At 50.8% G+C, this 14,105-nt stretch overlaps 3 protein-coding genes across 3 annotated transcripts; 1 reads left to right on the forward strand and 2 right to left on the reverse strand.

Moving 5' to 3' along the window:
- Positions 1-94: 94 nt before the first annotated feature.
- On the reverse strand, positions 95-1,599 carry CGGC5_v005666 (uncharacterized protein; the record flags this gene model as incomplete). The annotated part of the gene is made up of 8 exons (XM_032024204.1): positions 95-427; positions 487-616; positions 673-738; positions 800-854; positions 922-1,058; positions 1,120-1,291; positions 1,347-1,374; positions 1,432-1,599. The coding sequence occupies 8 exons, from the start codon at positions 1,597-1,599 to the stop codon at positions 95-97; spliced, it is 1,089 nt and encodes a 362-aa protein (XP_031879058.1).
- Positions 1,600-2,967: 1,368 nt separating this feature from the next.
- oxd-2 (Phenylacetaldoxime dehydratase) lies at positions 2,968-4,173 on the reverse strand (the record flags this gene model as incomplete). The annotated part of the gene is made up of 1 exon (XM_032024205.1): positions 2,968-4,173. The coding sequence occupies one exon, from the start codon at positions 4,171-4,173 to the stop codon at positions 2,968-2,970; it is 1,206 nt and encodes a 401-aa protein (XP_031879108.1).
- A 3,843-nt stretch (positions 4,174-8,016) lies between these two features.
- On the forward strand, positions 8,017-14,027 carry Kidins220 (Kinase D-interacting substrate of 220 kDa; the record flags this gene model as incomplete). The annotated part of the gene is made up of 5 exons (XM_066151496.1): positions 8,017-9,103; positions 9,155-9,359; positions 9,414-10,016; positions 10,068-13,809; positions 13,890-14,027. The coding sequence occupies 5 exons, from the start codon at positions 8,017-8,019 to the stop codon at positions 14,025-14,027; spliced, it is 5,775 nt and encodes a 1,924-aa protein (XP_066009133.1).
- Positions 14,028-14,105: the final 78 nt, after the last annotated feature.

Below are 14,105 nucleotides of genomic sequence, written 5' to 3' on the forward strand. Positions count from 1 at the left end.
GGCATGCCTCTAGACGCATCTTTAGGCGTGCGCCTGTCTTCCTTGACGAGAGGGCCAACATAGACGTTGGATTGCTGTTCCCTGTTCAACCGATTTACCGGACCTCAACCTTGTACTCGCTCTTGACCTGAATGCCCCCATTATACCTCGCTTGATCGTCGAAGCTGCGATCGTCGCTACGGTTGTCAGCGAACGCGCTGGTCTGGTTTCCCCCCTTCGGCTTCACGATGTGCTCCTGGCTACCAACCGATCCGTCGTCGGGAATTCTCTCGTGGTCTTCCCTCAAGCGCGATCGCTTGTGGTTCGAGCCGGTACCGCCGAAGGTGACGAGTCCGGTGGGGGTATGGCTGTTCGCGGTCGATCCCTTGTGGCGGCTGGGGAAGAGGGGCTTGATCGAGGGCGCGTTGGTGCAGATGATACCGATGACCTGCAAGTCAAGATGTTAGAGAAGCGCTCCCTGGTAAATACAACGTGGGGAGCTCTTACGGTTTCACGGATCGACCAGTTCAAACCCAGATCAAGTCTCTCGGGCGTTTGCAGGCAGATGATGCAGCGGAGAAGGGTGCAGATGACAATGAAGAAACCGGCGCAGAACATCAAACCGAAGGACAGTTTCCTGGTATGCTAAGTTAGTGCATGGCTCAAGGGTTGGCAACAGTCAACTGAACCTACCTCTTCAACGTGGTTTGCAACCTCCACAGGAGGGGGATCGGGATGTACATAATCAAAATATCGGTGCTTTGGAACACGAAGTTAGCCCATGAACTACGGATATCAGAGATGCAGCAGTCAATCTTACAAAACATTGGTTGTGACCAGCGCGTAGTACTTGGACCTGTTCTGGGTACAATCATCTTCAGGCAGGTGTTAGTATTGTCATACTTGATTAATCAAAAGATTGATCAGGAAGTTGTCACGTACCTCCGGCGTAGGGGTACACCTGCCAAAGCCTATGAATCGGGCGGCAGTGACCGGTGATGACTGCAAGAGTTGCCAAGTATGCGGCAACAGTGATAACAGAAACCACCTTGACCAGGCGTTCCTCGGGCAGAGACTTGCTGCACATGGTGTCAGCGACTACGATATTCTGTAAGCTCCTCCGAATTGGGGCTGGCTTACGTGACCCTGAAGAAGAAAAACAGCATGATGCCCTTCAAACTCCAGATCAAGCTGACGTAAATGTACCACGCCGCGAACAGCCACTTAGCGCCGGTCTCGTGACTCTTGTACTCTTCGGGAGTCAATGTGAGGGCAACTGCATCTGTCATGCCAGTAATGCTCCCCTTCTCAACTAAAGTCGCGGTGTTAGAGCAATTGCGAGGTGGTCACGAGGGCAGCGTAATTACCAATGATCTGGCACATCATGACCTCAAACTAAGGGGTTGTCAGCCAAAGTCCCGTCGCGCCCACTCGCTGCGTCGCGTGACATACTGTGAAGAATAGAATGGCTGAAATCGCCAAATAATCGTCGCCTTGCCATTTCCAGCCAACCATCTTGCACCGACTGAAGACACGGAGAAACAGGACGAGTATGCCGATGGCATATTCCACCCACATCTCAATGACGGTGGGCCATAGAGACTCTGGTACCAATCCCATGTCGGCTTCTGTGCGGTCGCGACCGTCTTCCTGCTCACGACAATCAAAGAAAAAGATGAGTAAACAAGGTCTAAAAATGTACGGTCCAAGACTAACGCAAGGTGGAGGGGAAATGTCCGACTGATGAAGGAGGTTTATCAACAAGCAGGAGGAATCTCCAAACAATCCAAATCGGGACGATGCAAGGTCTTTGAATTGCAATTGCAAAACTCGGACGCTTTTCCGGGTTGGCCTTCAGATTCTATTCGGCAGTTGCGATCGACCAAGCACCCGGTTCCTGAATCGCGGCAGCCTACGGCAGGGCCAATCCTATACGAAATGAATGTGGGCTGAGGTGGTAATTTGAAGTCCTACGGAGACAGTTCCGGGGGTTCCTGAGGGAAGATGGAGCTCAATGTCAGGGTCCACAGCGAATGTATCGGCCGTTGGCGAGTATTACCCCTTTCCTGTTTTCTCTCTCTCTCTCGTCCGGGGAACACTCGACACCCAACAGCTCTTTGCAAGAGGCTTCTAAGCGACGAGATCAGCGAAAATTTTGCCTAAAGGGCGGTGCCGTGAAATCTCACAGTGATCAAGCGAATAAGTGTCACGTCAGAGGGTCGGTCCAGTTCGCACTGACCTCCGGATCGTGAATGCGTTGCCGCCAGTGGCGGCGCTGCAAGGAACATGGAAGGTTGTGGTATCATTTTAGAAGATGAGCTCCGCTGCAGATACTGCACAAGAGTAGCATTCCTAATTACGCGATCACGCAATGACAATATGCATTCTGGAGTTGGTGGACTCTGGATATGTTTGTTGGCCGTTGAACCGCGAGTCTGGGACGTCCGTGTTCCGTTGACTCCATTCCCCAACTCGAAGTGATTGTCAAGTGATCTGACCTCTTCGTCTAATTTTGTGGTATTCGTGCAACCTTGTAGGTTCTCGCAAAACATGGATATGTTCATTTCTGCATCTTTCCAGTCATGGACTGCTCCGGCCGGCAAGTGCGTCGTTTTAATACCCAAAGTGGAGAAAGCTGGAGACGGTCTCTCCCGGGGAGGGGAGCCGGGAGATGGGTCTTTTGCTGGGGGCCCCTGTTAAACTTCTGACATACACCGCCAGCCGCTGAACTCTATTTTGACCAGGACTGACTCGCTCGACCATAATACACGGGAGCTGATTGGCCAGAAGCATGGAAGTGCTGTTATGGAAGCTCTTGTCTTCGTGTCGAACTTACGTGTACGGATGAACATGGTTGCAGTTGCATAGATTAGATCAACCCTCCGTTTATGACGCGTTGTGCCAGCAACAATCTCTCGAGAAAAGAAGTGTGAATCGAGGCATAAAAATTTCGTATCTTCATAGATCTAATCGTATTACATTACCAGGTTACCACTCAATAGGCTGGGACGGAATGGGCTTGTCGAAGAAGGACGGGAGCTGCGAAGCCTCCACCACCTCGCTAGCGAATGACGGGTGATCGTCGTACGCCAGGAACCCTGTACCGTCGTAGCAGCCCACATATTCAGCGTCCATCTCCTCACCCTTCAGGATTGCAACGTCAACCCAGAGCAACAAATCACCGCCCTCCATAACTCCACCAGGTCCATACGCAGCGAAAAAGTCCTTCCTGAGCTTGACGTGGACCTTGTCGTAGCGACCGATGTACTCCATCTTTGAGAGATCCAACCAGAAGAGGATCTGGGCCTGGCGAATGTAGTCGAGACCAGGGAAGATGGAGTTGGAGTGGCCGTTAGTGTGACCGTTGGTGCCGTTAGTGCCGTTGGTGTGGCCGTTGGTACCGTTGACACCGTTGGTGCCGTTCACGCCATTCGTTCCGTTCGTAGCGTGTCCGTTGACAGCGCCGTTCGTCGCTCCGGGTTGCTTGTCGCCGGCGAAAGCATGGCAAGCTCTGGCGTTGACCATGCCCTTCTCGGGGCCAGCGTTCATGACGTTAGTAACCCATTGCTTGGTAAGGCCGTCGAAGTTCTCGTTCCAGTGTCCGCGCTCGTTATCGTTCATGTAGCTGTAGTCCTGGCCCTCGACGACGAAGTTGATGTTGTCGGGGAACTTGGAGACTCTGACTCTGCCGGACCGGATCTTATCGGTGAGGGGTCTCGGTGTAGGGACGGCGGGCAGGGGAGACTCGAACTTGTCCTCGGGGGAATCGGGGGTCATGCGCGAGCGGTAGGCACCCCAGTAGCCGGTCTTCGCGGTGAGGGGGATGGCCTCGCCGCAGTGACCGAAGCCGGACGGTTGGGGCTTGTTGGACTCGTACATGCCACGGGTGGCGGGGATGCTGACGGTCTCTCTCCAAAATCCGGCATCGGCAGGGAGGGCGGACCAGAAGGCGGCGGTCTTCGGGCTCTCCCACCATGTCTTGAAGGCCTGAGGCGAGGCCCAGTAGCTCATCCAGACCTTGGAGGGGAGGTCATTCTGCTCAAGCTCCTCGACATGAATCGCAGCGCCCTTGATGAGTCCGTCGAATCGGTTGATGAGGGCAAGCTTCTCCTCCGAAGGTGAGTCGGCGTGGTACTGGGCTCCGAAAATGGACACCGTAAAGTGGTGGGCGGTAGGGAACTTGGAGCGAAGCATGGTTGCGGTTTCTCGGCAGGAATAATCGGCTGATAATGACAGGAGTTACTACGATACCCGGCTGCTGCTTGACGTCCGGGCCGCTTGGGCTTTATACAAGTAATGTTCCATGTTCATCGCGGGTAATGCTTACCCGCGATGCGCCCTCGAAGCCCACCTCTGGCGGCCATTGGTAATGAGACGTTCCTGACTGGAAAGGGCCGCCGCCATCTCGACGGCTTCAGCGCCTGGGGTAAACCCTTTGTGCATTCACATATCAGGCACTAGTGGATGTGCAATGTGGCACTCCTGGTGGGCTGTCCCCAACGCAGAAAGCCCATCCGTGCTCGAGCCCAGGCCCATGAATCCCAGATCCTACGACTGTTGTCACCGCCCACAGTCCAGGGCCAATACGGTAAACCCATCCCAGTTTACGACAAATGCCGCTGGTGGCTGGCGGCGGGGGATTGGGACTTCGCTCCGTTTTGGGTCGATGCTCCCGCTGTCACATTCCTCGACTCATGTACGTACATACGCGAGTGAAGCGTCCGTGGGTCTGCCTCTGGGGTTCGCGGGAGAGATCAACGCTTTGATCTCCCAATTGAGTTCGAGATGTGGGGGCTTGTTTTGTTGTCTGCCTCCCCCTCGCTGAAATTCTTCAACGGCTTCTGCCGGATACTCGGTCTCGAGTTGGAACATGTCTGCGATAAAAACGTCTCTGGGACCAGCTCAGTAATTTTAAGCGTCGAGGCCATGGTTTACCTAAGTCAAGTAAGCAAGAAACTTGGCAGTAAGTGGGAATATCCATTTGATTGTCCAGGGTCGGTGCTCAGTCCTCCTCTACGCGTTCATCAATGTTTGCTTAGAGTGGAAGCAGAAGATGTGTCCATTTTGATGGAATGAAAAGGAACGTCACTGCTTCCTCAATCTCTCTATATAAATGCCGATTTAAGAGTGTTCAGAGGTGTTTGACTGCATTGAAAATAACTCACTGGCGCAGTGACATGATTAAATATTCTCAGTTTACCACGCATGTTCCAACCTAACTGTAAGATATGATGTGGAAATCTTCGGGTCGCTCGTTCACCTCAAACATACGAGCCGCTTAATGATCTTTCTGAGGTCAGAGATATAGCTAGAGGCCGATTTGGTACCTGAAAGTGTGCACAGTCGGTGATAGGTTGGTTATTGCGGTTGCCTTCCCAAAGCCTCGGGATCTCGCTAAACACGTGTGTATGTACGGCAATGCAGGTAAGAAAAAGAAAGCAAACTGCATATGTCCCGGCACCTGCAATATTGTTCGTGGCAATGGCCTGATGACCCGGAAATTTCTGCATGTTATCTGCGCTGTCAAGCTGTCACGTTTGCCGAGGTCCTTATCTTGGAGTCTATTTTCGCCATTGTCACAAGCCACAATCTCCATTGGATTTCATTGTCTACGAAGCCACAGTAATCAGCCACTCGAACTGGTCATGCACGGACCCAATCCTCCTCACCACACAGGCGGAGACAACCATAGAAGACCCAACCCCTGCTAAACGTTCAATGGTCTGAGACCCAACTCATACTCTATTTACCAGGAAACACGACCATTCTGTTTGCAGGAACCAGGTTCTGTGCTCAATGGGCAAAATGTAACCCACAGCTTTATGTCGGGAGACAGGTGGTATATGGCCGCAAGAAAAGAAAGGAGCGAAAAAAAGATCTCGAGTTCCATTATCACAGATTGCGAGGGTTTTGCAGTTGCTGCGCCTAAGAGTAACGCAAAGACTGATCGCTACCATCAAACAATACCCAATTCCTTTGCTGATTTAGCAGAGAATCTCTGATATTGCTGAGATTAAGATGACCGACGCGATAAAAATTGCGACCAACAACGCAAATTCAACAAGAATAGATTCAAGAATAACCCCCCCTGATGCCAATACTTAGGTACTTTTCTGTTCACAGTTTAGGCAAACCTCGGAGTAACGCCTCACGATACAACGCGCAAAAGGTGTATGCCTGTTTTTTGTCGTTCGCTGGCGTTTTAGTAGAGGGTGATGCCATTGAATTGTGGCTTGGAGAAACAATAAACCTTGGAAGCTATATGTCTAAGTCTTACTCTTTCTAGATGCTGTGCGTTTCTTCTACGGCTTCTTTAAGATGTTGTACATGTCTCGTAACTCACATCACGCTAACTACTCGGTTCCGTTCTCAATAAAATATTTCCCGCAACATTACAGCCCCCAACAGCGCCAGCGAAACACTGGAGGCAACTCAAACCCTTGCCTACCTGTAAGTTAGGCAGTGCGCTCAAGATATCCTCTAACTTAAGCAACAGACTGGGTAAATAGCCAGGTTCATAACGACAGGTGGATACCGGCGTGAAAAAACATGCGACCTCTCTCTTGCTGGGTCAAACGCCAGAAATACAGAAGTGCTAGCCAGTTGTTTGTAGCCGGAGCGCAATTAACGCGTGACCATGTAAGCTGATATTGCTAGGGCCTAGCTCTAAAAATACCACATTCTTTTCGTGCGTCTGATTGAATTTGCATTTGAGCTTTGGTTGTTATTAACACTTTACTCGACTTATACCTGTATCATAACCTTAAAACCAATCAAGGGGGGTTATTTGTATTGGATAGGCACTCATATAGCGAGTTGTAACCGGACACATGATGACTTCGCACGAGGTTTAGTCACTTCGCACTTGGCGTTGAAAATTTCAGCTTGTCTTATTCACAGGGTTCTTGTCGATTAGAGGGTCGACTCTCCAACGCGATCTGACCTTCAAAGTAGGAGTGTCATCGCGCAAATAAGAGACACGCGAAGATCGATTGATGCTTAAATGGCAGCGCTGCGGCGGATCCAAAGTGCCCCGCGCCATAGCTATACTTTTGTGGCGAAATCCGAGCACCGCGGTATCTCCGTGTTGACGCTGGGAACCTGCCGTTTATGAGATGTAAATTCACTGCAGGAGATTGAGATCAGTGAGCGAGAAGAAGTGGTAGCGGGCCTCAGACGAAATTTATCATGATGACGGACGAGGAGGGTTAGACTCCAAAAAAAAAAACATTTTCGGCATCGCGCATAAAAATTGACACCAGGCACCAAAGATAGCAAAGCCAACCGAAGTACGAAAATCGGAGAAAAATACGATCGAAATGCTACCCATCAACTGACAGGAGAAGTTGCATTTGTTGTCTCAGCAAGGGACAGTGAATCGGCGCTCGCAGATTTGGCAAGCCCCGTTCTCCCGAACAGTCAACGGAGAAATAAGCTCAGCAATCAAGCTTCTTCCAATTACCTTGGCCTAAGATACTCTTCACCAGTCGAAAACGAGCCGTCAGGCACATAGCAGGGCCGGAGATCACGGCAGGCTTCGCCCATAAATTAGTGGGTCCCAGCAACCGTTGAGCAGCAGGCTGCGAAACGGAAATAAGACCAGCCCTCTCTCCGGCTGCAGGAAGAAGCAGGCTGTAGGCAACCCATGTTGGAAGACGCAGGACGTATGCCTTGGCACAGGGTAAAATAACCAATCGGGGATCCTCAAAGAATCATGGTCCTTAGCAAGTCGTCACATTGAAGCCAATGAACTAGTGGGAATACCTGCAGGTAAAGGGCGCAGCCTATTCTCCTCCACTCAACGCCAACGCCCGACCCATATGCAAGATGTCAGACACGTGTACCACGGCCTGCTCCCGAGGCAGATTTGCAAGTGATCGAGAGACCACCCCCTCCCCTCCGTTGCCTTAGGGAGTGTTCCCAAATCAGACCTTCCTCCAGCACCACACTTGAGAATTTCAATTTCGACCGTTGTGAGATTATTCTGAAATCTGCACATGAGCGGGCTACGTTACCAGCAGCCTGGTCGTCCTCACGATGACTACCGATCAGCGACCTCGACGTCGCGAAGATTTTCGAATTGCTGTGCTGTGCGCGTTACCACTTGAGTACAATGCTGCCACTCTAGCCTTTGACGAATTCTTCGACGAGGATGGCGACAAGTTCGGAAGAGCTCGCGGGGATCCCAACAGATACACTACTGGCCGGATCGGCAAATACAACGTTGTTATGGCTCTGCTTCCCGGCATGGGGACGGTAAGCTCGGCATCTGCTATGGCGAGCTTTCGTTCCAGCTACACTGAGCTCAAGCTAGCCCTCCTGGTGGGCATATGCGGCGGAGTGCCCAGCCCAGGGACCGAGAAGGAGGTTCTACTCGGAGACGTCATTATGAGCAAGACGGTGGTTCAATATGATTTTGGCCGGCAGAATCCTCACCGTTTTACGACTAAAGATACCCTCAGCGATAGCCTCGGCCGACCCAACAAGGATATTCGCTCGCTTCTGGCCTCACTCGAAACGGAACGGACTTTTGAGCGCCTTGAGCGACGTACAGCTGAGATCCTTACTGGTATTCAGCAGACCGCCGCCCAGGCTGGACGGAAGCGGACTCGGTACCCATACCCTGGAGCAGCTCAAGACGGACTCTTCAGTCCAACCTATGAGCATAGACACCGAGACGATGCCGACTGTGGCTGCGATGATACATGGATCTGCGACACAGCCCCGGATGCATCGTGCATCGAACTTGAATGCGACAAAACTCACCTCGTGCTCAGGGAGAGTCTCGAAATCAAAAAGAGACTAGAGCGCGAGGGCAATACTGCAGCGGCCCAGGAGCCGCACATACTTATTGGTAGCGTCGGATCGGGGAATGCCGTGATGAGGTCGGGCGCGCATCGCGACGAAATCGCTCAGAGGTACGACCTCATTGCCTTCGAGATGGAGGCCGCCGGAGCTTGGGATGAGGTGCCATGCATCGTTATCAAGGGGGTTTGCGACTATGCCGACAGCCACAAGAACAAGAAATGGCAGACGTTCGCGGCTGCTGCAGCGGCCTCCTCAATGAAGGCCCTTCTCGAGTTGTACATCCAAACTGATTCGCCGGGGAACTCTAAGATTGAGTGTATGTAAATAATTCATGGCACAGATTTTAGGTTAGGCTAATAAGATTCAGTTACAACCCAGCGTATCAACGAAATTTTGACTTGGATCTCGAAAGAACCATACGAACAGCATCACACACTGAACAAGAGTGAGGTTTTAGAGGGAACAGGAAAGTGGCTTCTCGAGGACGAAGTCTTTCAGTCATGGAAGAACAATAAGACATCGTCGATCTTGTGGCTGCACGGCATTCCAGGCTCTGGCAAGAGCAAATTGACGTAGGTTGAACACCAATACATGACAGATGTCCTCATCTCACGGTGGAAACACAGGTTAATTGTTGTTGAAGATGCTATGCAATCTTCCCCAGCAGCGACGGTATATTTCTACTGCTCCAGAAACCCGGCCGAGCCCGGCCGTTCCAATCCCACTAGCATTGTAGCTAGCATTGCAAGACAACTTGCCATGCCCCAGCCCGGTGCGGATATTCTGGATGCCGCAGTGGAGGCGTACAGAAAGTTCGAAGACAACGCTTTCGCTTCCCAAGCTCTCACACTAGGCGAAAGCGAAAGGCTCATCCACAAGCTTCTTGATAGCTACCGCGGTCAGACAATCATAATGATCATCGACGCAATAGACGAGTCCAACAGAGACACTCGACAAGACCTTTTGGACTTTCTCGTGTCTCTTCTTGAAGCATCGACTATAATGAAGGTCTTCGTCTCCAGTCGAGACGATAGAGACATCGTCTACAAGCTGGACAAATATGAGAACCTCTATCTCTCGTCAGAGCGCAACTCGGAAGATATCGAATTATTTGTCCGATTGGAGACTAGTCGTCTTGTCAGCAAAGGGTCTCTGCTGCGAGGAAGCTCGAGAAAGGAGGAACTCCGCGATAAGATCATTTTCGAGCTTATTTCGAATGCACATGGAATGTAGGTTGTGACTTCTAACGAAGTATTTGTGTATTAGACTTACAATTGTAGGTTCCGTTGGGCCAGCCTACACATTCAAGAGCTTTGTCACCAGGCCACTGATGCTGCCATTGAAGAGAGGCTTGCCAAGATGCCGCGAACGTTGGAGGGGCTTTATCGAGAGATCCTGGGAATAATTGAAACCAGAGATTCCCTTGCAGACAGAGAAATGGCCGGGAACGCTTTCAGATGGCTGCTTTGCGCGCAACAGCAATTCGCATCGGACGTCTTTCTCGCAATGGTGTCAGGAGCGAAAGACGCATCCAACCCCACCCTTTCAAGAGAGCAACTTCTGGAATTGTGCAACAATATGGTCCTATTTGACGAGACTTTGGACGCCTCTCGCTTCTCTCACTTATCCGTCAGAGAGTTCCTTGAGGGTGAACCTGCATACCGAATGACGACTACACACGCACTTGCGGCTGAGCAATGCATCCTCAAGCTTACCGACATCCCTCCCATACTTATGCCTCTGACACCACTTTTGGAATACTCGATATATTTTTGGGCAGACCATGCAAAGCAGGCGGGTCATGGTGAAAGGCAATCGCGCCTGTCCTTAATCTTGGCGAACTTCTTTGTCGGGGAGAAAGACCGATACTCATCATTCTCTCGCTGGCATGATCGGGTTTCACACAAGGACTACACCACAGAGATGAGTTGGACAACGAGGCATAAATTCAAAGACGCCTTGTCCTACGCACCATCTGTCATGCTGGTTATTTGTATGTTTGACTTGTCGGGAGTTCTCAGCCCAGAACGTTGGCAAGAGCTGGCCGAAGCTCATCCCAAGAACTTAGATGGCGTCACACATGAGGAACTTGTAATCCGTTACGGCAGTATACAAATCCTTCAGTGGCACTTTGAAGCCAGGATCCCCTTCAATCTGACCACGAAGCATGTTGAAGTGGTGGCTGGAAGTGAAGCGAACGGGATACCTATGATGTCGTTCCTTCTCAAGAGGTTTGATGCAGAGATTCGAATTACACCAGAAGTCACCAAAGTTGCAGTCTCAAACCTAGGATGTGGAGACAAGATCCTGCTACACCTTCTCGAGACACGAGGCTACGAAATAATCATCACTGATGACATTGTCAGAGCTGCAGTCCAGAATCCTGGTAAGGCTGTGGAAATCACCTCGTTACTCTTCAACCGCTATAAAAGTCAAATACGCATCACTCCGGACATCGCCATGGCTGCTTTTCGGAATAGCGCCGGTATAGTAAAACTGCTACTAGATGAGCGAGGAGATGAGATCGACTTTTCCACAGATATGATCCTAAATGCAGTTAAAGACGGCGGCAGATTCTCCAGCTCGGCATTGATACTACTCATGGACATGCGAAATGGCCAAATTCACATCACTGAACATTTCATAACTACAATTGCCTCAAGCACATCCTGCGATAGAGACCTCGTGGAACGGCTTCTGGATGAGTTCGGAGACGAGATTCAAAACACAGAGGCTTTCTTTCACGCCGTCATAGAAAAGCGAGGCGACAAGGACATAATAATGTTATTATTCGACAGACTCGGGACCAAGTTACAGAACCCGGCTAGGTTCATGGAGACTATCGTAAATAAGTTCGACAAAACTACTGTGCGCAGATTCATTGACCTACATGGCGGTCTCATCCAGATCAACAACACGATCGTCAAAGCTGCCGTGGAAAATGAGTGCTTTGCAGAGGATGTGGTTGCGTTGCTTTTAGACGAGTATTGGGACGAGGTACATATCACCGAAGACATTCTGGAGGCAGTATTTGAAAATGAATACCGCGGCGAATGGATAATGGACCTCCTGCTCAACGAGCGTCCACACGAAATTCAGATCACCGAGGAACTTGTCATGATGGCGGCTCAAAGCCAATACGGAATGATGGAACTGATCCTTGATAGATGTGGAGATAACATTGACATCACGGACGAGATCATAGATTCTTGTCCTTTCGCCCACACGATAATGGCCATCATCGGAAGGCGAGAAGAGTATAAGATCAAGGTTACTGAAAAGCTTCTCATACAAGCAGCTGAGCAATTCAACGGGATAACAACACAACATGGCGGATTGCTTCAGTTCCTCCTTGATCAGCGGAGAGAAGACGTTTGTATTACGGAGAAAATCGTCAGTGCAGCGGCCGGCAACGGCTCCTACGGCGTGCGTCTCATTTCATTACTCATCGATCGGTGCGGAGAGAACATTTTCATCACCACCAAAACTCTTCAAGCCGCAGCTTCGAACACGTATTCTGGTGATCAGGTTATGGGATTGTTACTACGTTGGCGTGGGGACAGCATTCGAATTACAGAAAGTGTTGTTGAAGCGGCGGTACAGAACCGAGAAGGCCAAAGGGTGATGGCTGTGCTTTTCGCAGCACGTGGTAAAAGCATTCCAATTACTGAACATACTCTCTTGCTCGCAGTTGAGAATGTCTATTCTGCCGACAAAGTCATAGAGATGATTCTCTATTGTTGCGGGGACAGCATTCGCATTACCGAAGAGATCATGAGCGTTGCCGTTCAAAACCGACTTTGCGGGAGCAGAGTTGTGGAAAGTATCCTTGAGATGTACAGAGACGACGTCCCCGTCACAAATGAGATTGTTTGGCTTGCGGCTGGCAACGAGGAATGTGGCGACAAGGTTGTAGAGTTACTTCTCGGGAATTGTAGAGGAGACACTCGGATCACCAGCGAGACCTTCCAAGCTGCAGTCCGTAATTCAAAGTGCAGCCACGGAATTATGGCTGCGATATTCGACACTCCGGGCGTAGTTGATGAGAAAGATGAACAGCTCTCTGTTGCTATACAAGAGGCTCCTTACGATGCTTCTCGTCTTGGTCATGGGGAGACTGTTGAAGTGCTCCTAAGAAGTACTGCAGATATTGATGCCACAGGAGGTTACTTTGGCAATGCCCTCCAGGTGGCTTCATTTTCCGGGCACCGGTGGGTTGTCCAGATACTCCTGCATAATGGTGCAGACGTTAACGCCTCAGCCGGCTTCTTTGGATACGCACTTCAGGCAGCTGCGTATTGCGGGTATCTGAACATCATCCATCTGCTGATCCAAAACGGAGCAGATGTTAACGCCCGGGGTGGCGCGTACGAAACTGCTCTCGAAGCCGCCTCAAGCGAGGGTCACGAGGCCACTGTTCAAGTGCTCCTGGAACGAAATGCAGACATTCATGCCCAGGGGGGTATAGAGAACAATGCACTCTATGCCGCTTCACTTGGTGGCCATACAATGATTGTCCAGATGCTTCTTCAAAACAACGCAGATGTCAATACTCTAGGTGGCAAATTTGGCAATGCTCTCCAGGCGGCATCATTCAAAGGCCGCCAAGAGACTGTCCAGATGCTCCTTGAATACGGAGCAGATGCCAGCTGCGAAAATGGGTTTTATGGCGGTTCCATGCAGGCCGCCTCGGCGGGTGGGCATGTTAGGATAGTGTCACTCTTACACAGCGAGTACAGCGTTGGCCTGGACTACAGCAATCGTCGCTTCGGTCGAACAGCCCTGTCATACGCTGCTGAAGGCGGCCATAACTCCGTTCTACAGCTACTGCTTGCCGACGCCAATGTGAGACCATCTTCAGAGGATTACATGGGCCGGACGCCATTATTTTTCGCTGCTCAAAAGGGACATATGGAAATATTCCTAACGTTGGCTGAGCGGGATCCGTCGGTGGTAGACCTGAAGGACCACTACGGCTCAACACCTCTATCCGTTGCGACCAGAGGAGGGCACATTGCGGTTGTGAGGACTCTTTTATCCAAATACAATATCGACATTGACTCTCGGGATTGCTTTGGCCGAACACCTCTATCTTGGGCCAGAAAGAGAAGGCTTGCTGGAACGTCGCTCCTGCTAGAGATCGCAAAGGCAGGAGGAACCTTGCCATCACAAGACACATTGTGCGAAGACACAGACATTCAGCTGTTTTCCAGGGACATCGCCAGCCTCGCCAGCCTTGATAGGCCATTGGGCCTGGAATGCGATATCTGCACATCAAGCATTGCATGGGGCTATAGCTGCAATCAGTGTTTGGACTG

Source organism: Colletotrichum fructicola (genome assembly GCF_000319635.2).
Source record: "Colletotrichum fructicola Nara gc5 chromosome Unknown KSG_Nara_v1_contig03, whole genome shotgun sequence".
In the NCBI taxonomy this organism is placed as follows: Eukaryota; Fungi; Ascomycota; class Sordariomycetes; order Glomerellales; family Glomerellaceae; genus Colletotrichum; species Colletotrichum fructicola.